Genomic DNA, 23,140 nt, shown 5'->3' on the forward strand with positions numbered 1-23,140 from the left:
CACCAGTTTGACACCTCTGAGCTAGGCCCTCCTTAAACTGGTGGTTTAATTGCTTTACATTCCAGTCCAAATCCTGACCTAATATCTGAAAGTTTACCACATATGCACTCATCAACCATTTATCTTGTAACAGGCAGTTGATTTTGGTTGGCTGTCATCAGTTTAGCAGAATTATGAAAAACACTCCTCAAACACATCACAAAATTATCATTATCTATATCTAAACTATTTTGAATCAGAAGGGGTAGGAAGTTTTATACAGCCATCCATTATTCAATAATATTATGAATCTTATGAAGAACTGATCTGTAGTAATTTCTCCAGGTTTTTTAAAAGTGTGCTTCACACTGAGTGAGAAAGATCATATTTTTTGCCCACATTCCCATCATATTTGCCAGGCAAAATGAGAGAGTAGTGGAGAACTGTAATTGTAGCAGCTATTGCAACAACAGTTCCTAAGACAAGTGCAACTGCACTAGGATTACTGGTGTGTTGAGCTATGGTAAATTCTGGTTGGTCCATTAGCAGAGCTAGATCATTCAATGAATGGACTGATCTTTCTAGGTTACCATTTGATTCTGATATTGGAGTAAAGCATTAAAATCTAACCCATGGTAAACAAGATAGCAAAAGGGGTTTAATAACCATGGTCTTGGCCTAGAAAATCTGAGCTGGCCTTTCCCTCAGTGGATCAGAAATAAGGAGAAATGTCAGGTATATCTGCTTTGACCACTTGCAATAACCTTCCTGCTGAATTTTGCAGTCTCGGAGTCTCTTTTTATAGCAGCAAGCAATTGCAGAAAGATGAAAATCCATTCTTAACAAACTAGGAACCTGACAGTATTTATATGCATGCACCAAGACTCAAACTTTCTCTCACCTACTTATTATTTTTGGTGGGGATTACAAAGGATTATTTGCAGACTTTTTTCTCACACTGGCCCTATATTTGGCATTTAATGGCAAATGATCAGTACCCAAGTTCTTTGTTTCCTGCCCTTTACCTCCAACTTCACAAAAATTAATGTTCAATTATTGATTGACATGCACCTTAATATAAGGGTTGATATGTTCAGTTTTGTTTAACATTGTTAGCTCTATCAGATATATAATTTGATACTTCCTTCAGAAATGCAAGATTTCTTCCATAACAACATGAATTGAACGATTCTAAACATTTCCATTTTCTACATTTTTTTCTGATGATGGCTGTTTCTTGTCTATATAAGGCTGAACGAGCAAAGTCAGTATTCCCACTATATAAAGGAAACCACATATGTAGAAAGAAAAGTCATATTTTTGTGTGAGATCATAAATCCATCCTAGAAAATAAAAAGAAAGCAGTCAATAGGGTACCGTTAGCAATAATCAAGAAACATAGAACATTAGTTTTTCTATTAATACAGTATTGCTCATAGACACAATTCTATGTCTAACTTCTTTTTTTCATCTGTAACAAGATTGTCATATATTACATTAACTTTGCCACTCTCTCAAATCAGTTTTTTCTTTTATTGTCTTAAGCCTGAAACAGTAGCAGGAAGTTAGTCTGTTTCTTCAAATTTATATTTTAAATACACTTTTTTCTATAAAACCTTTGGAATATCTACTTAAATCAAGAGGTGGGCAACTTTGCTATGACTGTGGTAGACTTATTTATTGTCTCTATGGGTTTCAGGAGTCATGAAACTGACCCATCTAACTTCCTATTTTTTCAAGGGCAATTGGGGTCACGGATTCGAACAGGGTTATTTTTATTTGCACAAATCATGCCACCAAAAAATACTATTTGCCACTAAATGTTCTGCAAAAAATGGGTCAAAGAGGCATATTTTGCACACAGTTTGCTGACCTAGGTCCTAAATCCTACTTTCACTAAACATAAATGCATGTGAGAAAAAATACATGTATTCCTGTTTGCTTCTCTTTTCAGTTTCTTCACTTTTATTTGCTCCTTTTGTATTTATTAAAATTGCAGAATCCTGCTGGAAGAAAACATTTCAGCCATGCATTTCAAACTCCTGCTCCATAGCTGTATCCACATTAAAGTATCCCAATAGATGTCCAGCCTCAGCATGAATTTATCCAATAAGCCCACTATCCTCAAGCTAGTAGAGTCTGTTGTTAAAATGCTCTTAGTATTAGAATTCCCTTCTCCAAAAAAAAATCAATAAAAATCTGACTTCCTGAAAGACCATTACTGTCACTCTTGCATTCTGAGATAACTATATCATACTTATTGTTATAAATAAATATAATAATAATGTAATAGTACTATGGGATAATAAATAAGTATTCCTATAAAGAAAATGCTAAAACCTGTCCCTACTTGACATATTTTGCTGGTGTTTTGTAGAAAATGAACAATATTTGTTGATTTTCAAACTTTAGTATCAGGGCTATACAAAATAGTCAAATGAGGTTTTTATAATTGGTAGGCATGCCATCAAAGCAATTGCTATGTCTAATTGCTTTGTTTCTAGAGAAGCAAAATAATTGAGCATGTAAATATAGGCAGAGATAAGTTGTGATGGCACAGTGGTGCCACAATGCAGCATTGCAGGCTGACTCTGCCCACAACCAGGAGTTCGATCCTGACCAGCTCAAGGTTGACTCAGCCTTTCATCCTTTCGAGGTCAGTAAAATGAGACCCAGATTGTTGGAGGCAATACGCTGACATTTGTAAACTGCAAAGAGAAGGCTGTAAAGCTATGGTGGCATATAAATCTAAGTGCTATTGCTAGTGATACCATGTAAGTAAAAATGTTGTGTTTACCTGCAAATGGTGGTCCTAAGAGTGCTGATATCCCATTGGCACAAATGATGATTCCGTAGGCATTTGCAAGATGCTTAATCCCTACTAGATCTTCAGTGACAACTGGCATAAGGGAAAAATATCCACTGGAAAATCCTATTAGGGCACAAACCACTGCGAGGCTAGCAAATGTATGCATTAATGGCAAAATAAAAATGCAAGAGACAAGAGTAAAATTAGCTGCCATGAAGACATTCCAAACACTGATGCAAGGCAAATCAGAGATTATGCCAAGGACCACCTTCCCCAAAATGTGAACAATTGCAATAATTGAGGTCAAAGGAAAGATGTCATTCTGTGCTGATAACCTGTACTGTTTCACTATTTCGGGGAGATGGATGAAAGGAATTACAAAAGTGCTATAGGCAAATAAAGCCCAAAATACAAAAGCTGCAAATGTTCTGTTAGTGAAGAGAGAAGCAGTTCCAAAGTAACTGGAATACCAGGTCCTGAAGCCTTTCTGGCTTGTGACTGTCAGCTGCCCCACTCGCTTTAGAATACCAAGAGTATAGATTTCCTTTTGGTCTCTGATTCCATCTTTATTTTCCAAGGCTGAAATTTTGGCAATCTTTTCTTTTGTACCCTGTCCTTCCTTTGCCTCTTTCTTCGCTTCCCTTAAAATACAATTCGATGTTAGCACTTCGGCAGAGCAGGAGAGAACTTTTGTTGGACTATTGCTTTGACTCTTGTTTCCATCCTTGCTTTGCTCAGTAGTTTCCTTCTTGTAATGATTTGGCCTCAGAAGTGCTCCACAAACACACAGGTTCAGACAGACTGCGCCGTGAAGGAACACGGCGTTCCTCCAGCCAAACTCCAAACAAAGATATTTCAACAAAGCTGTCATCAGGAAAGCACCAAAGCCTGTTCCAGTTGTGCTGAGTCCCTGGGCAAGAGCCCTTCTCTTTTGAAAATATTCTCCCACCATGACCACAGCAGGCAGGTATACCATCCCACTTCCAATACCTGAAACATGAAACATTTCAGACTTATCCAGGAACCTTCCATGATTGTGTTAATAGATGAAGATTAACTGCCAGAAAATCCTAAAACAGGAATGAAAGGCTGGGCTAAATATCTAAAGAAACATAGATATGTGGTTTTAGGTTTTGGCCCTCAGGAACTAGAAATGAGGCATGAATTGTTCTAGGATCTTTTTAAATTTTATGTGTTGGAAAGTAGTATTTCATCCTAAGCTCATTATCGATGGTCACATTCCAAAGCCATCTCTCCTAGAGCAAATCTACTATTCAACTTCTGAATATCAACTAAGTTAGTACATTTGGGCTGCAATAGAGGTGAAGAATTTGTTAGAAGGCTCTCTCTTGATTTATTTTGAAAGAGGGGATCTACTTTTTAAATTTAGATTTAAATTCATAATCAACAAATGCAATACACATATGTGATTTATATCAGTCAGGCCCTTCCTTCTGGGCTAGTTCCAGGAAAACCTGGCCTAAGGCCCTTCATTTTCAAGATGCCATAGGATTCAATATTCTCCTCCACTTTTATTCAGTATACAGTACATCTGACACTGGTGGGCTAGGTCATCTGCTGTCAAGTATTATTAGTGTGCAGATGATTACATCTACATCCCTAGCTGAGCAAACTGTGCTATGGAAAAATTTCCAGTGCTTTGAGGCTGTGAGGATACAAATAAGGAGGCCCAAAACTAGTAAAACTAAGTGGCATTGGTTTCAAGGACCTGCCAATCCTAATGATTTACCTTCTACAGTTCTTGACTAAATATCACTTCTCCAGGTAAAACTAGTACATAATTTGGGAGTTCCTTTGGATTCTTGCTTCCTATTCAGGGAATAGGTGAGAGCAGATTCCAGAGCTTTTACAGTCTCCCAAATGCCTCTTTTCTTGAATCAGATGGGCCTTCTCTCTGTCACTCATGTTCTAGCAGCTCCCATCTGGACTATTGCAATGCACTCTATATAGGACTACTCTTCAAGACTACTCTAAAATTCCAACTGGTCCAAAAGGCAGTTCCATGAATAGTTAGGATTGAATACATATTGTGTTATATATGCAACTTAACACCTTAATCAAGTTTATGTAGCCTGAAGCTACAGTCTATGTGTTCACAAAGACAGACTTAGGCTTGTTCACGTTAGCATATCTATATTCTTCAGAAAAATAGATTTCCTAATGTATATCCAAAAATTATTAATGCTTACCAGCTATAATTCCAAATGTAATAAAGAGATAATGTACATTTGAAGCATAAGAACTTAATATCCATCCTAGGGCATTTAAGATTCCTCCAGTTATTGCTGTCTTCCGACACCCACAGGTGTTAATAAACAAACCAATAAAGGGACCTGTGACAGAACATGTGAAATAGATTGCTTTCATAAACTCTATTTTCTTCACAAATGTGAGACTTGAAAGCATTTAACTACAATTTTCCAAATCAGTATACATCCCATAAGCATTAATTGGTAAAGGTTTAATACATGAATTTCAGATACTAGATGACAGCAACAAGACCTTACATGAATGTGTCTCAAAAAGCTAAATGTTTGTGGTACAAAACTGCATACTGGTAGCATCTAAGCTCTTATTTAGGTAATCCTCAATTTATGATCATAATTGGGACTGGAACTGCACCCATTGTTATGGCCTCTTTTGTCATAGTCGAATCACCACAGTCATTGCATGAATCACTCAGCCGTTAAGTAAATCCGACTTTGAATTTTGACTTTGCTTGTTGGAACCTCCTATGATCATATGATCCCAGGATGCTGCATCTGCCATAAATAGATGCCAGTTGTCAAGCACCTGAATTTTAATCAGGTAATTATGGGGACATAATGATGGCTGTACATGCAGGACTGGTCCTAAGTCACTTTTTTTCAGCATTGTTATAATTTTGAACAGCCATTAAATGAATGGTTGTAAGTCGAGAATTACCTATATATACATTAAAGGCACTTGAAGGCTATGTTTTCATCATAGATCAATTATCAATAATTAAGCATGCATGATTTTATTCCCTACACACACACACACACACACACTAATTTAAGCCTGAAATTCAGATTTAATGTGCTACTCATACCACAGATAGCCATCATATTAATCGTGATGCTGTAATTACAGCTTATTGAAGGTTATTCATCTGGACTGAAGAACCTCAAGATGGAGACTTTTGCTATAGTTATAACCATCTGAAGTTTGACAAACAGGCAGAATATACATGCTGAAAGTAAATATATAATGCATAAAATAATAGCATGCACAGGAAACAGTGCTTGAAAGACTTTTCCCCAATCATTTGGATCAAGAAGTTGGATGTGCTCTGCTGTTGTTGATGTGTTTTTTTTGTGACTGAAATTATTGTATTTTATACTTGAGCACCAGATTGTATGCTGTTCATGTTTTAATCCTTGCACACTGCCCGCAGTATTATTCTGAGATGGTTGGTCACGCACTCAATTGCATTTTGGGAAATTCTACAGAAACCATTTGAATAAGGTATAATTCAGACACAAAGGGCTCATGAAGATAGCCTCCTGATCCCTGGTCCAAGATGGGTCTGCTTACTGCTTGTTGAAGACCCCATTTTTACAGTGGCGTCTCCATCTCATTGCCAGACTGTTGTTGAGACAGACTGAAGTCAGGGTCAAGGTGACCTGGGAGGAAAGTTGTTTTCCATTCGAAGTGCAATAATACCTTCTAGGCAAACATTCCGAAATGCATCAAAAAGGAATCTAAAGGTGGTCGGCAACCTGTAAGCTCCAATTAGCTCACCGCAGCACTTCCCTACCTGACTGTTAGGCCTGTTTCCTTTCTGGCTGCTGAAGAGAATAGAGCCTTGCTGCAAAGCCTGTAAGAACTTCTTCTGCAACATTTTGCAAACATTCATGCTTGTTTTCTGGCTCAAGGAATTCTATCACAGATGAACGCATACAACAACATTTTCTGATGGCCTGTATTTTAAAAGTGTTATATAATCAAAACTTGGCTCCATTAACTATGAAACAAAACTAAAAAATAATACATGTTGTTGTCACATGTTCTCCAAAGTTTCCACAATCAAAAAGATGTTAGTCTGAACATGCTATCTCAAGGAGATTGCCTTATGCAAAGTCTAAGGAATATTTCTTTTATTAATAAGGTAAGACTGAGAAAATATGTTCAATATTACATATGGGAATCCCCATATGAGTATTTCTTATCCCATGTATATAAGCCTTCTCCACTGAGATAATGGGTTATCCCATATAACTGCATAGGACTGATTTCAATACATCAATATTTAATCAGGATAGCAACTGATATATAATAGTAACAATATGGGATCCTACCTACAATCAGAGTAATACCCATATTGAGGGAGCTGACCCATGCTGTCAGCCCTCGACTTTGGCTGAACTCTTCAAGCCATTCCATGTTGAGAATTCCAAGAGCCATTTGTGACCCCATGATGAGTATATGCACCAGGAAAGAGGAAAAGACTATCATCCAAGCCCATCCTCTATCAATATCTGGATTTGACTTCAGCTTCTGCTCCCTCTCTTTGGAGTTCTTTTCAGAATCAGAATCAATATCTTCATGACTGTCATACATTTTCAGTCAAGTACCTTGAAAAAAATCAAATAATATTTAGTAGTTCCTGATAAAAGTTGCATTTCATTTACTTACTGTTACATTTTTAATAAGATGAAACACAAGTGGATGATACTTGCCAATTGGCCATTTGAACAGACTTCATTGAATTGGCTACCTTTCAGAATAAATCAGGATAAATTTTTTTGGGGGGGAGGGATTGTCCGCATAGTTGAGCATGCTACTTACAAAATTTCAGGCACCTGTTCTGCCTTCTTCCCTTGTTGTTTGAGCTTCCCCCACCCCTCATCACGCAGCAGAGCTGCTATTCAAGCTGCAACCTTGAAACAGGTGTGGGAGAAGATGGGAGTTTTGGAAGCTCTGTAATTACCAGCAAATAGGGTGAAACAGCCAAACCAAAGAAGATATTTTTCTTTCAAAAGGAATAAATTGTCCAGAGGAAGAAGGCACAGCAAGAAAAAGTACAAACACAATATGGCACAATGTGGAAAGGTGCAATTATTCTACATATTCCTTATTCTATAAGGTTCAGTAATAGAAGAAAAAAACAGAAGAAACAGTGTAAGAGGAAAATAACTTTGCTATAGAATGTAGTATTGTAATAATTGAATAATAAAAGTATTGTAGGTGTAATTATTGTAGTAATAGTAACTTGTATAGCAATTTAGAAATATTAGCAATAGGACAGAATATAGGGAACACTTTGTATATAGGCCTGTCATTTTTAAAATTTTACTTCTCTATATTGGTTTTTATCAAAATAAAATATCTTTCCAACCTTTATAAGGAAATATTAAACATCTGTCCAGACACCAAGGCTTTTGTGGCTCTTTTGAATCTAAGCCAATCTAACTGAGTTTAGTATTTTTTTTAAAAAAGTGTGATTCACCCAAGTTAACAATGTAGGATACTTTAGGGTTAAATTGTTTCCCTGCTTGGTATAAGTATAGTCAATAGCTTTAAATTTTTGTTATATTGCATCTATAGCCAATATAATTTTAAAAATATAATTGTGCCATGCTTACCAGCATTTATGTAGAAGCACCTCTAAAACTAAAATTGATTAAAGAACAATATGAGAGAAAAAGGAAACACGTGGATTTTCAGTTTCAAACACCCCTTCCATTGATATAAAGCACATAAATATTGTATATCTGGTAAAAGTTTTATTTGTTTCTGCAGCTGACCTAAGGAAAAACAATGAGGGCCATTATCTAACCTAAAATTAACCTACCTGCTGCTTTCTATAATATACCATCTGCACTTTTGATTTTGCATAATTATACCATCTGTTGCTTATCTCAAGATCTTAAAAGCTGCTTTCTGAGCTTTGCCCATTCTGAACTACTCTCTTTTTAAAAATGTGTTGTGTTTGCACTATCAGGTATTCCAGCTAAAATGCATTTACTAGTAAATTTTGTTCACATCTGCAGAAAAAAATCTTTGCCTTTGGAAGAGAGGAGATAACATGCTCTTAAACCTGGGAAGATAAATGACAGAAATATATGAACTCACTCTTCACGGGCTCATTTTATCACATCATTTCACTGTTGTCTGAATAATCAGAACAGCAAAAAACATGTGAGCCACTTTGATCTAATAGTTAAAGTACCAAACTAGAAACCTGGCGATTTTAAGTTCTAGTCCTTCCTTAGGCATGAAAGCCGGCTAGGTGAATTTGAGCAAGTCATAGTCTCTCAGCCCAACCCATCTCACAAGGTGGTTGCAGTGGGGAAAATAGGAAGGTGTATTAGGTATGTTTGCTGTTTTTCAGTTATTTACAATAAAATAAAATAAAATGAAAATAATAAAGAGGTAAAATATATAAAAATATGGGATACTAGACTTTACATGTTAAAAGTCTGTGTGTTAAAACTATAAAAGAGCAAGTGTCACAAAATATATGGGAAAACACCAAACTTGGATGCCTTAAACTATAGTTAAATTATGGTGTTGCATTAATTATTGATTGTTTAATTTTATTAAAGATATTTACATTGCAGTGTATTTATTACAACAGCTATATTGCAGAGCCAATTCATTCACACTGCAGCTTTATTGAAAGATGCAAAATTTTTGGTAACTGAAAGTATTTGCTACCCAGCAAAGCATTTCTAAGGTGACTATTTCTGCCATTTGCTGTAGTTGTAAAGAAACTTAACCAAAGTACAAGGTCTTGATATTTCAACATCAAGCAATAGGGAAGGCTATCAAACTGTGTACTTTTGTAGGACAGAATTTTGGCAAAGGGTGTTTATATATATAGATATATAGATATGGTATGTCTCTCTCTCTCTCTCTCTTCTCTCTCTCTCTCTCTATATATATATATATATATATATATATATATAGAGAGAGAGAGAGAGAGAGAGAGAGAGCGAGAGAGAGAGAGAGAGACACATACCATATCTCTCGACATCTGAACTGTAAATATACTCTGAAACAGGAAAGGTGATTGTTTTTTTCTAACAAGTTATGCCCACACCCCATCCGCTGGACAGCACTATGATAGGACACAAGATCTCACCTCACAACTGAGTCATCTTGACCTCCTACCATAACCTCCATTCATTCCCTTGCATGACCAGGCTACTGTTCCACAATTAAATACCATGAAAAAAAATTAGAAAGGAGAAGGAAACTCTTTGGAGAAGCAATGACAAACACTGTTATTTGTTCTAAATCAAACAAGATAAGCAGATCCCATTAGGCAATGAAATATTAATCAACTCTCATACTCTTTTGTCAGAAGTTTGACATTTAGGTTTTTTTTAATTATTATTTCTATGTTTGTCATGACCAAGCACAATATATAATATAAAGAGGGAAAGCTGGTGTGGGAGGTTGCATCTCTGAAACTCTCACAGAAATTTTAGCAATCACTTTCCCATTTAGGTATGAAAGTGATAAATTATTTTTATTCAGGTAGAGAAATTACCTGAATGAAACAAAACAAAAGTTAACAAAAGTTATTAAGATAAGATATTCTGACATTTCAGGATAAAGACTACATTTTATACCACAAATATAGGTAGTCCTCAATTTACAACAGTTCATTTAGTGACCATTCAAAGTTACAGTGACACTGAAAAAAGTGACTTATGACCATTTTTCACACTTATGACGGTTGCTGCATCCCCATGGTTACGTGATTGAAGTTCAGGCCTTGGCAACTGACCCATATTTATGATCCTTGTAGTGTCCCAGGATCATGTGATCAACTTTTGTAACCTTATGACAAGCAAAGTCAATGGGGAACCAGATTCACTTAACAACTATGTTACTAATTTAATAACTTAACAAATGTTGTAAAATGGGGCAAAGTCGTAAAATGGGGCAAAAGAAAAGTCGTAAAATGGGGCAAAAGAAAAGTCGTAAAATGGGGCAGAACTCACTTAACAAATTTTTCACTTAACAACATAAATTGTGATCATAAGTTGAGACTATCTATAAACAGATATCCTGGGTAAGTTGTCAATATATTGCATATAATTCTAGTTTGCAGAAGGCCATAGTATGTTAGCTTGCAAGGTAATCTCTATAGTAGAGATCCTATATTAACTTAATATTGGATGTGCTGGTAGCATCCAAAATATATCACACTGATTGTTAACTATCCAGGTTAATGTTATGTAATGCTGCTATAGAGCCTGCATCTTCTCTATATAATTAAAATTGTAATATAAAATCTTCAGTTGACCATTGCTATTATAAAGTCCTGCACAAGATCAACGGAGCTAGAACTATTCAGATTTCAGAAAGGTATATTTAATAGTGTTCTGGAGTAAGTATAAAAACTTAGAAACTAGGCAAAATTTCCCCCTTTCATTTGCAGTGTTAATAATTCAAATTCTCTTTGAATGATTTTAAACAGTATTTCCCAAAATATTTTTGCATAATATTATATTTACATCTATAAGATAAACTGTCAATCAACTCTGTTATTTGATTGTTTATGCCTACTCTCTCTTCTTCTCAGCTTCCCCCAATCTCTATCAGCCATGACAAGTGGCAGAGATCATTAAGTGCAGGCTGAACTGGTAAAGACTGTGATATATCTCTCACACACACACACGCACACACACACACACACATTTTCTGCATGAAGATAGTCTGGTCTTGTAGATTTGAGTTGATGAATAACTATAAGAAAACAAAGGTATACATTTAATTATTAATGAAAGGAACAAATATATATCAGAACTGATTTCATCAAGACTGCATAAGAAAGTAGAAATATACAGGTTGATGATAGTTGTAAGTCACATCCCAGTGAATAGTTACAACAGAAAATACAGAGATGAATTTTGGAGAAATTTCCACAACTTGGAAATGAATGGGACCTGGCGGTGAATGGGTGACAATTATGCTGCTAGGTGACATAAATCAACAGATGAAACCAAAATGAGTACAAACAAAATATGATGAGGTTATTTTGAGTCACAAAGATGAATCAAAATGATAACTGTATGTGTGTATGTGTTTAGAAAAAGGTCCCTTTTGAACACATATTTTAAACGTGGCACATTAACAAATTATAAATCTAAAACTTGATTTGATTATGCTAAAATATTAAGAGAAATAGTGGGAATACATGGCTAATCCGAGAGTCTTAATGTGAGACAGAGCATGGGGGAGGGGGGGTTAAAATCAAGAGTAGATGAACAAAAAGGAAAGAATATGCATATTGGCCATTTTCAGTTACATAAAAATTTTAATGCACAACACAATTGTAAATGTATAAAATATATCATTTTGACAGCAAACCATTTAAATGTAGGCAGGTTATGATTTCTGCTTCATTGAGATGTCATGAGGTCTAAGGAATCCAGTGTTTCATTCTCTCCTAAGTTCAATACTTTTGTTCTCCGAATATTTTTGGATTGGCTATTCCATTTCTGTTCTTTCTTTTATGTACATCTGTTGACTTTAAATACTATGATTTTCATATTTTCCTAGCCTAATCTGTTAAGCACCTTACCCAATACTCAGCAGCTCAACTCCACATGTTTTGATCATTTGGTATTTTAGTGGAATCCAATGTTCTTCCTATCTGGTCTTCATTGACCACCCTATGTATATTTTCTTGTCAGGTGACATGGGTTTTCAAAAATAGTTCCCTCGGGTTTTTGGGGAATTACTTTATACAGGCATTTTTGTCCTACTCTTTTGAATTATCTTGATCTTTTCTGTGTATTTATTGATTTATTGCATTTATGGTATATCCTTACATTATTTATATCATGGGTGTCAAATTCAAGGGCTGTGGGCCTGATCTGGCCCACATAGCGCTTAGTGCCCATGTAGATCTGGTTCACAGGGCCACCCTGGAAACAGCGAAATCCAGCCTGTGGTGCTTCTACCAGTGAAAACAGAGCTCAGGGGGCGCATGTGGCCCTCCTGGGCTCCATTTTCGCTGGCAGAGGGCTAGGAAAACAAACTAAAAACAAAACAAAAGGAGAAATGTTTTCCCTTTTGCATTTGAGCATCCAAGAAGGGACAGGAAAGGAGAAAGAGAAAAGAAAAAGAAAAAGAAGGAAAGATGGGAAGAGAGCAAGGAAAGAAAAAGAATGAAAGAGAGGAGGGAGGAAGAAAGGAGAAGGAAGAGGGAAGGAAGAAGGGAGGGAAGGAGGTAGGGAAGAAAGGAACATTATAATAGAGGGAGGGAGGGTCTGAGGGATGTTCTGCCTTAGCACTTGGCCACCACAGGTGCCCCTCAACATGAGTGACATTGAGCTGGCCATGCCTACACTGGCCACACCCACCCCAGCCCCCAAGGTCAAATACAACCCTGAAGTAACCCTTAATGAAATTGAGTTTGACACCCCTGATTTATACCATTCATGTGTGTTTCCCCTTGTTTATTATTAAACTTTATTAAAATGGAATTATGAGCTACAGTACAATAAATTATGTCCACGCTATTAAGAGTCAATTCCAAATTAAAGGTTTGACCTTTGACTTATTTAGTTTTTTACTCACATTTCATCCAAAATTTTAACAATAAGATCTAATAAGATGCTCTGGGTTATGTGCTGTAAGATTTTCAAATTTGATTGTGTCTAATTTGCCCTTGTTTTGGCAAATCTTTTGATATTGATATAGTTACAGTATCTGAAGGTGTTGAAACTAATCAGATGGACTAAGCTATTCACAGTGAATAAATACTATATTATATATATAGTATATAGTATATTCACAGTATAGCTCTCGGTAATATACAATTCAAAGAAAATAACTGAAACAATCTCCAGTAAGTTTAAAATGCAAATCAGTAATTTGTTCTCCAGAAAAGCATAGCTTTCTACCATTGTATATTCTACTATATAGTGTATTAACTGTTGCAATGTATCTTTGTTTGCTGTTTTTGGAGTTTTATGTTTTCATTCTCTATTTAATTGTCCTTGAAGAGTAGTTATTTTTTTAAGACTTCTTTTGTATTCTTATATTCCCATGTCTTATCTTCAATGTTAGTACATATTGTAACTGAGCTTCATGCTTATCCTTTTTCCTTCTGGATAATTTGACTGGTTGTTGAGGTACAGCATTTATCAGTGTGGCTTGGCTGACCAATTACTAATGATTATTGTGCTTTGTATGAGAACATCCAGGGCAACAGCGCATTTTTGTTTTGTTCTTTTTTACTTCAAATATTATTGCTGGATTTTGTTGATTAAAATGATGTAGGATTTTTTCTAAATCTTATTCACCATGATCCCAAAATATGTTATGTGTCATCAGCATATCTCACCACATATTTAGTTTCTTTGTGATTTATTAATCCAAAATGATTGGTAGAAGCAGTTGGATGGCGAGAATGGCAGTAAAATTAGATGATAGAGCTATCTGTTTTAAATTTGATTAGTAAAATGTGTTAGATTACAAGTATAAGATTTTCTATAATTATTTTTATAGTTATTGATAATGTACTGTGTACTGATTTTGTTATGTTTTTATTTAGTGTTTTTAGCTTAAGGGTTCATTTTAATTGCAGTTAGACTGAATTGTGGAATGGAGCACTTTCAAAATATTGTTTTTTACCTGTATTGTTAAAGCATTTGTTTCCAAGTTACTGCATATTTTAGCCACTTTTAGCCATATTTTTCAGTTCTGAAAAAATGGAAATACATATATGATTCATTTTGAGATATGTATGCAACTTGTTTCACAAGAATGTGAAGACTGCATTTGTGTCTAATAATGGTATATTGATTGAGGTTGTAAAAGAGTATGTGTGTACTTGTGTGTGAATATTCGGATGATGTGTTATTGGGTGACACCTAAATGATTTGCAATGAATGTTAGAAATGCTGCATACTGTAACAAGGAATATGGATCAAAAAACTAATGTATCTGTATGTATATAACTAATAATGTATATAACTAATGTATACTGTCACGGTGGATAAACGAATCCGGGTGTATCCTAATGAAAAACCTTGGATGACCGGGAAGGTTAGACACTTGTTGTACGCAAGAAATAAGGCTTTTAAGTCTGGGAATGATCTAGATTATAGTGCTGCAAGAACAAACTTGAAGAGAGGTATTAAGCAAGCTAAGGCCGAATATAAGAGGAGAATTGAAGACTGCTTTCTCAGTAATAACATGAGGCAGGTTTGGCAGGGGGTTCAACAACTAACGAACTATAAAGCAAAAAAGGTCTCTTTGGATGGTAGTGCGGTGGTGGTTGAGGAGTTGAACAATTTTTTTGCTCGATTTGAGATCCATCAAACTGAAACTGTCCCTTTGCCATCATTTACTCAGCAGAGCCTCCCCTTCATTGTGAATGAGCAGGATGTGAGGCAGACAATGAAGGCGGTTAATTCCAGAAAGTCAGCTGGGCCCGACTCAATTCCTGGTCGTGTGGTAAAAGATTGTGCTGATCAGCTAGCTGGGGTGTGGACTGAAATTTTTAATTGATCCTTGACACAAAGTGTGGTTCCTGTGTGTCTCAAGGCTTCCACCATCGTTCCACTGCCTAAAAAGTTGCCCACAAATGGTCCTAGCGACTATAGCGGTGGCACTAACTTCTATCTTAATGAAGTGCTTTGAGAAGCTAGTTCGAAATTATATTATCTCCTGCCTTCCTGATTCCTTTGATGGGCTTCAGTTTGCTTACAAAGAAAATAGATCAACCGAGGATGCAATTATTACTGTGCTTCACATGGCCTTATCCCATTTGGAAACACCGGGAATTATGTAAGAATGTTGTTCGCAGATTTTAGTTCTGCTTTCAATACCATCATACCGCACAGATTAATAGCCAAGCTCAAAGATCTAGATTTTCCAGATTCTATTTGTTTATGGATATTGGATTTTTTAACAAATCGTCCACAAAGAGTTAAACTGAATGATTATATTTCTACTGTCAAGACACTTAGCATTGGCACTCCGCAAGGTTGTGTCCTTAGTCCACTACTGTTCTCCATTTATTCATCAGATTGCACAAATAAACATCCCAACAATAAGATAATAAAATTTGCAGACGATACTACGCTTGTAGGACTTATTTCTGGGGATGATGTGTCTGCATATCGGGATGAGGTATTACAGCTATCCCACTGGTGCAAAAATAATAATCTTCTATTTAACATTAAGAAGACCAAGGAGGTTATAGTGGACTATAGGAAAAAAGAGCAGACATTCAGCCACTGTATATAGAGGGAGTTCGTGGTGGAACAGGTGGTTGAATGTAAGTATCTCGGGACCATCATTACAAATGACCTGACCTGGAGTGCAAACACCGCTGCTTTAATTAAGAAGGCACAACAACGGTTGTATTTACTAAGGATTCTTAGGAAACAACGACTGGCTGAGAGTCTACTGACTACCTTCTATCGGAGTTCAATTGAGAGTATATTATCCTACTGTCGCTGTGTATGGTTCTCGAGCTGCACAGTGGCAGAGAAAAAGGCAATTCAGAGGGTGATTAAGATGGCCCAAAACATCATTGGCTGCTCACTCCCCTCTTTGGAAGAACGGTATAGGAATAGATGTAAGAGGAAGATATTTAATATATTGAATGACTCCTCTCATCCGGGACATCAGCTCTTTGAACTATTACCATCGAGAAGGAGATTCAGGGTATTAAGAACAAGGACGACTAGATTTAAGAACAGTTTTTATCCAAGTGCAGCTTTGAGTTTGAATGCAGGGTCATAAGATTTTGTGGAATTTAATGGCTGAGAGTAATGGGGTATTTACATTTTTAAATTGTATAGAGATTATTGTATGGTCTGTTGTGTTTAATTTTATTTTTCTTTCAATAGTGTTGTCCAGTTTTACTTGTGGAAGAGCACCTCATTTCGTTGCACCCGCTTGCGAGTGTAATGACAAATAAATTCTTATGTCTTATGTCTTATCAGAGACAAAAGCGGTTTTGTTTCACAAACACAAAGTGAAAACTGCAAGTTATACAAACATTTTGAAACAGATGAGCAAGTGAATGGTATGTAACTCTTGCTAGGATGCTTTCTAAAGAGAGGAAACTGGACAGAGAAATGTTAAGACATGTAAGTCCTATTCGAAAGGGAATGGCCAGCATGTAATTTGTTTACAAAGAATGTAACAATTGTTAGAAGAACCAAAAATGAACTTTGGGAGTGGAAGTTGGCATCGAATGCTATAGAAATGGGCACTTAAGAATAAACAGCAAAAAGTCAAAAAAGTTGCTTGAATAAAAATGTGAATGACCTGTACAAAATGAATAAATATATAGACAGTAATGAATAATATATTTATTTAATAAAACGTTATGCCACTCATCTCTCCTATAAGGTGATTTTGGCAGGCTTAAAGATAAGGATCAAATTGCAAAAAAAAAACTTATGAAGGAAGAATGAATGGATTCTTGACGATTGTTATCCTGGTGAATGCTCATGAAAACTAAAATGGTATTTGGTGGGAGGTTCATACATTCCCATTCAAAAAGAATTGCTAAAAGGTGGAATGTATTTGTATGGTTTAATTTTTAAAAACTAAAATAAAAACTTTTGTATGAAATCATCACAACTTCTACTTCTGGCTTTCAAAGCAATTCTCAGGATTGCAGAAACAAGGACTGAAAAATCCATGATCACAATGTCTTATCTATCTTTACACAACAAGGCTAGGCGTCACCGGCTAAACCTTAAGCAATGAAGCAAGATTACATGGCATTGACTGACACAGTGATAGCAAAATATAGCAAGCTATATTTTGAACTGCTCTGTCCTACTAATGTGTATTTCCTTCAGGAATGTATTTCTTCATTTGCTACTTTTATATACTGTCTCACTATTTTTTGTTTTATTTGTTTTTATCCACCGTTTATTATTTTTATAAATAAATCAAGCAGTGAAGGCATTTACCTTCCTTCTCCTATTTCTCCACAACAATAATTCTGTGAGGTAAATTGGACTGAGAGAGACTGGCAAGTCACCCAAATGGCTTTCACGCCTAAAGTGGGACTAGAACTCATGGTCTCCCAGTTTCTAGCCTGGCATCTTAATCATATATTGAACTGGCTCTCATTTCCTATACAATGAATTGTCCAAACAAATATCTTTTGTAGTTATTAATGACAATCCATATGCTAGCTTCATCTTCAGATCATAAATCAAGCACAAGGACATATACACTAAATATTTCTAGCAAGTAGAAAAATAACATGTAATCAGAGTACAAACTAATCAGCAAAAACCTACTCAAAAAGAATTTTTAGAACTTGAGTTTTAGGTTATCAACAAGGAGCAATTATAGCAAGACTTTTACAAGCTTCACATGCAATGGCATTATCCCAGAAAAATATATCAGGCTAAGGTGCTTCTTAAATAGACACAATATCTGCCTCCCCCATGTGCAGTTGACTGGCCCTCTATGTGCTAGCCATTTGAGACAACTGGGCAATAGAACTGTCAATCAGAGCATACACATGTAGAGCAACTCCAATTGATATTCTACAGGAAAGGGTAGAACTGAGATTTAAGAAGGATCTGAAGGAAGCTTAGAGAATTAGCACCAGATTAACCTCTATTGGTGATAGTGGCAGTTTTATTAATATATATTTAGTGACTGGAAAGACAACAATTGACAGCCAATAGATAACACCATATTAAAGGAATCTGTTTCTTAATACAAGTGGCTCTCAACTAATGGAGTCCCAAATGTACATTGTAAGTCATGAGAGTAACTAATAAATTGAGATACCCATGTGACTGAATCTGATTTTACAGCTTTTTTGTGGTCATTAAGCAAACATGACAGTAATTAAACAAATTAAGGTATTTCTGTGGGTGGTTTTTTTTTGCTGGAAACCAGTTGAAAAGGCCAGAAACCGCCCAAAAAAATGTCATAAATTGTGGTCACATGATTGTGGAACACTACAATTGGCCATCAGGGTGAGCTGGTTGCCAGGCACCCGAAATGTAGTCATATGATTATGGGGGTGACTATAACTGCTAGAACTGGCTTTTGGGAAGGTGCATCATAACTTCAACTGCTAAGCAACTGATAGTTAAGTGAGGACTACTTGTACAAATTCATAGAGACCTTGTTTAACATTAAGGAAGTAATTTTGCTCTTTTGTATCTTGTCTACAGCCTAGCTACTCAAATATTTCTAAAAAAAAATAGACAAACAAAAGCATTTGTAAGTGTTGTAAGCTGCCTGGAGTCACCATGTATGAGTTGAGCAGCCTTATAAATGTGTTAAATAAATAAACTCAGGAGAATGTTTAATGATGGCAACAAAACTAATACAAACATAGCAACTTGAAGATGTGTGGACTTTTAACTCCAAGAATTCCCTTTCTGAGAGTTGGCCCACATATCTTCATACTTCCAAGTCTGAAAAACACTGCTTTGGAGGGTATTTTGGATTAATGGAATTATTCTTTAATTTTGAAGGAAGGAAGGAAGGAAGGAAGGAAGGAAGGAAGGAAGGAAGGAAGGAAGGAAGGAAGGAAGGAAGGAAGGAAGGAAGGAAGGAAGGAAAATAAGAAGAGGACAATTCAACAGAGATAGCGCACAACTCCCTCTTTACAGTCTAGTCTCACTAGGTCTGGCTGAAGTGATATAGCCTAGCATTCCTTGGCCACTTTGCCATTTGTTTAAACACAAATGTCTTCTCCTGATTCTCCTCATCATCTGTAAAGCTCATGAGGCAAAGCCCTGGCATGAATCCAGGAATACAGGCTAGATTGGAAATGGTCTACCAACAATGAACCACTTTCCTACTGCTACAAAAAAAATCTATATTTATGTGTTTATGATATCACCAAGAATAAAAATCAGCTCGATTCCTGGTGATATCAAGAGCCCTTCAAACTATATCACTAGGTGTGGGGCTATTGAAGACTAGTGTCAACTTTTGACTAAATTCAAGAGATGCAGACAGTTCAAATAGGTATAAAATTTATTGTAAGCTTGAGCTCTCTACAAGAATCTCTACATTTGTTAAGTGAATCGCTGCTGTTGTTAAATTAATCAAACTGTTGTAAAGTGAATCTGGCTTCCCCATTGACTTTGCTTCTCATGTCACAAAAGGGGATCACATGACTCCAGGACACCGCAACTGTCACACGTGAATCAGTTGTCAAGCATTCAAATGTAAATCACCATGGGGATGCTGCAATGGTCAGAAGTGTGAAAAATGGTAATAAGTCACTTTTTCAGTGCTGTTGTAACTTTGGTCACTAAACAAACTGTTGTAAGTCAAGGACTACCTGTAGTAGAGGCCCAGGAAAATTAGCAGGAGATAAGAATAGAAGGAATTCAAGGTGGGGGGGATTTAGATCACTTTTGAGTGCGAAGGGATTAATGACTGACAACATGTTTGACCCTTCCCTTGGGCTCAGCCTGGTTATCTCCCACATCTTTCATATTAAATATATTGAGAAGGACCATGGTGGGAATGACAATTATGAAAAATGGTCAACAACATTTACCCTTTGAAGGGATTGGAATTTTCCTGATTTTGAAGGTAGTTTTAAGTATTTCTTCACAATTTTCATCCATTTCATATTTTATGAGAATGTAATAGCTTGGCATTCAACCAACTGAACTTCATTAACAGAGGGAATTCTGAGAATCACAAAAAAAGTCTTTAGGGGCCAGATGTAATCCAGAGGCTTCAAGCCATCTATTCCTAATAGAAAAATTAAACAGCCTTTAAGAGTTAGGTTCTAATCTGGTTACAGAGGAAAAAATGCTACTTACTTTGTTTCTTTCATATTCTAATGGGTGCATAGCTACATCTACAGCAGTGGTCACTAACCAGTGGGCTGGGGGCCACTGGTGGTCCATGAGAAAATTTTGGTGGTCCACAGAGAAATGTCCTTCCCCCCCCCAAAGCAATTAATCCAGACTGTGTAGGAACACAAGGCTGTTGTATCACAGGGTTGCCAAGTACATGTGTTCAAAATCATCAGTGGTGTGTCTTAGAGCCAAATAGTGCACAATACCATTTTTTTAAAAAAAATTATTTCAACATACTCAATTTTTCACATTATTAAAAGCTATTGGTCAACTTTTAATTTTGGGATACTAATTTATTTAGGAAGAACCATCTTGAAAAAGACTGTCATGTTTAATACCTACACATTTGGTCCTGCTTCTTCAACATAGATTCTTAATATTTTAACTTTGTGTTGTTTTAATCTTTTAATTTTTTACTTGTTTTATAATCTGTAAGCTGCTCAGAGTTACCTTGTAAGGGACATGAGTGGCGTAAAACATATAAATAAATAGATTATAAAGCACACTTAGTACTTGTTACTATTATTACTTGTTCAAATAAAAAGACTAGTAATATTATTATTATGGCAGGCTCACTATAGAAATAAATAAGCCTTTTAGCAATTTTTCTCAACCTGTTGTCTTAAAATATATTGGACCTATTGCACCTTTCATATCCAGCCACCATTGGCCATGAGATGTAATCTAATAAATCTGGCAGATGCTAAATTGGAAAGGCTATTCTTTGAAACCGCATTGATATTGCACTTATGTACTTGAATATTTATTTATTTGTTGCATTTATATATCATTTTTACATGATCTCACAAGACTATAAACAGTGACACACACATACACACACTCATTTGTATCTTCACAATGAAATCTTGAGGTAGATCAGTCTGAAAAAAAATAGAATTCAGCAGCTCCACAGCTGAGCTTTGCAATCTAAGGCCACTAGTTTATCTCAAAAACCACAGTGTTTTTCTGCTTTTCAAAAATAATATAACATTGTATAAAGTACATAAAAGCTGGGCTTCTCTCTCCTCGTTCAAATCCAGGCAGCGCCTCCCCACCCACCCCTAAAGCCAGGACCTGGCTCTGTGCGTCTAAGGACCAGGGATCAGAGCCCCGAGGAGCACAGATTGCTAGTAAAGTGCGGACCAGGGAAGCGCCAAGCTCAAAGGCGCCTTCCGGGAAAAATCGCCGGAAAAGAACCTCCGGCCAGCCACAGCAGCGGCAGAATCTTACCCAGCGGAGACGAGCGGCGAGTGGACCGCCAGTCACCTGTCTGCAAAGCCGCCAATCTGTATCGCCGCCAGCAGACAAAGCTGCGCCGCCGCTGCCTCCCTTGCCTTTCTACCTGGGCGCTCGCATCCTTCCTCGCCGAAGCCCCCTAGCCAAACCTAAGCCAGCCCGGTCTGGAAGGAGAAGCGGGGGGGCAGAGACCCGGATAAGCCGAGCACCCACCACCACCAACTCACCCCGAAAGGGACCGTTTTAGTCCTGAACGCCTCCCGAAAATTGGGACGGTACAGCCGCTGCTGCTTTCCATCGATTCCCGGGAAGTGCTGCAAGAGGCATTTTTCCCTCAGCGTCCGGAGCCTTCCCCTGTTGGCGCGAAAGAGGAGAGGGAAGTCAGAGGGACTGGGGCTGGATTGGGGCTTATATCCTCCATTCTCCCCTCCCGACCGTTGCCCTTTTGTCCCCAGAGGAGTTCGCCTCGCCGTAAACCTCCTCCTCCTTCTCCCGCCCCACACCAGCCCATCTCTTGTCATTTGCGCGGTCTTCCAAGCGGGCGACACACCGGCTGGCGCTGGTTTGGCGGCGCCTCGGAAGCCCCGCGCATGCTCTCGCGCTCCCTCAGCCCGGTGACTGGAAGTCTCTGGTTTTGGAGGGTTGAACCTGCCTGTCCTGCGGTTACCACATTCCGCTAAGCGGGGCTGGCAAGTCGCTTCTCCAGGCAAGTTAGTGACGTGAGCTTGCGGGGGGCGGGAGGTGGAGACTTTACTCGGATCGACCAAGAAGCACCTTCTTGGTGATGAGGAAATGGGGAAAGTTTGGGAAAGTGGAAGAAGCCTCGGGGGGAGACGGGACGGGACCCTCGAACGACCGGTGAATTTGCATTCCAGAATAGCTTTCACTCTTAGCCTCTTTTTCAAGCTGTCTTTCTCACCAGGGACCCTTTGCTTTATTTTCTGAATGGCAAGATGACCGCGGTGAAACTATGTTGAAATTATTTGTTTTGCGAAGTTTTTTCACAATTAAAAAATGGAGGATTTTCTTGCACCTCCAAGGCTGACGCGCAGCCCTATTGTATTGTATTGGTGGACAGACCGACATTTATTCAGGAACTAATTGTAGAACCTTTGGAGTCCTTGGTGCTCTGTGATGATGTGACACTAAGTTAGTTGAGTAATGAAATGTCTGCAAGGCAAACGACCAAACTCAGAGAACACCAAGGACCCACAGCTCAATCCTGAGCTAGGAACCTTTCCCATAAACTCCACTGTGAGGTGTTTAGGTCGCTCTT

The 23,140-nt window shown here is 37.2% G+C and overlaps 1 protein-coding gene across 2 annotated transcripts; it reads right to left on the reverse strand.

Moving 5' to 3' along the window:
* Positions 1–131: 131 nt before the first annotated feature.
* SLC16A14 (solute carrier family 16 member 14) lies at positions 132–22,337 on the reverse strand. 2 transcript variants are annotated; one of them, XM_026701131.2, is made up of 5 exons: positions 22,092–22,337; positions 7,132–7,407; positions 4,999–5,142; positions 2,777–3,778; positions 132–1,322 (listed from the first exon to the last, which is right to left on the reverse strand). In XM_026701131.2, exons 2-5 carry the CDS (start codon positions 7,391–7,393, stop codon positions 1,171–1,173), a joined length of 1,560 nt encoding a protein of 519 aa, XP_026556916.2. In that variant the 5' UTR covers positions 7,394–7,407; positions 22,092–22,337; the 3' UTR covers positions 132–1,170. The 2 variants fall into 2 exon arrangements, with proteins under 2 accessions (XP_026556916.2, XP_087789395.1); XM_087933269.1 differs by lacking the exon at positions 22,092–22,337 and having other exon boundaries at positions 1,045–1,322; positions 7,169–7,255.
* Between the last annotated feature and the right edge of the window lie 803 nt (positions 22,338–23,140).

This window comes from Pseudonaja textilis, chromosome 4 (genome assembly GCF_049901715.1).
Source record: "Pseudonaja textilis isolate UNSWEBS1 chromosome 4, rPseTex1.2, whole genome shotgun sequence".
Classification (NCBI taxonomy): Eukaryota; Metazoa; Chordata; class Lepidosauria; order Squamata; family Elapidae; genus Pseudonaja; species Pseudonaja textilis.

Bases quoted from the DNA above. Each gene is read 5' to 3' on its own strand.
- SLC16A14 (XM_026701131.2), bottom strand. From the start codon at position 7,393: ATGTATGACAGTCATGAAGATATTGATTCTGATTCTGAAAAGAACTCC. The intron at 5,143-7,131 runs GTAGGATCCCAT...GTTCTGTCACAG, and splicing joins GGGTATTACTCTGATTGTAG to GTCCCTTTATTGGTTTGTTT. The intron at 3,779-4,998 runs GTAAGCATTAAT...TTCATGTTTCAG, and splicing joins TACATTTGGAATTATAGCTG to GTATTGGAAGTGGGATGGTA.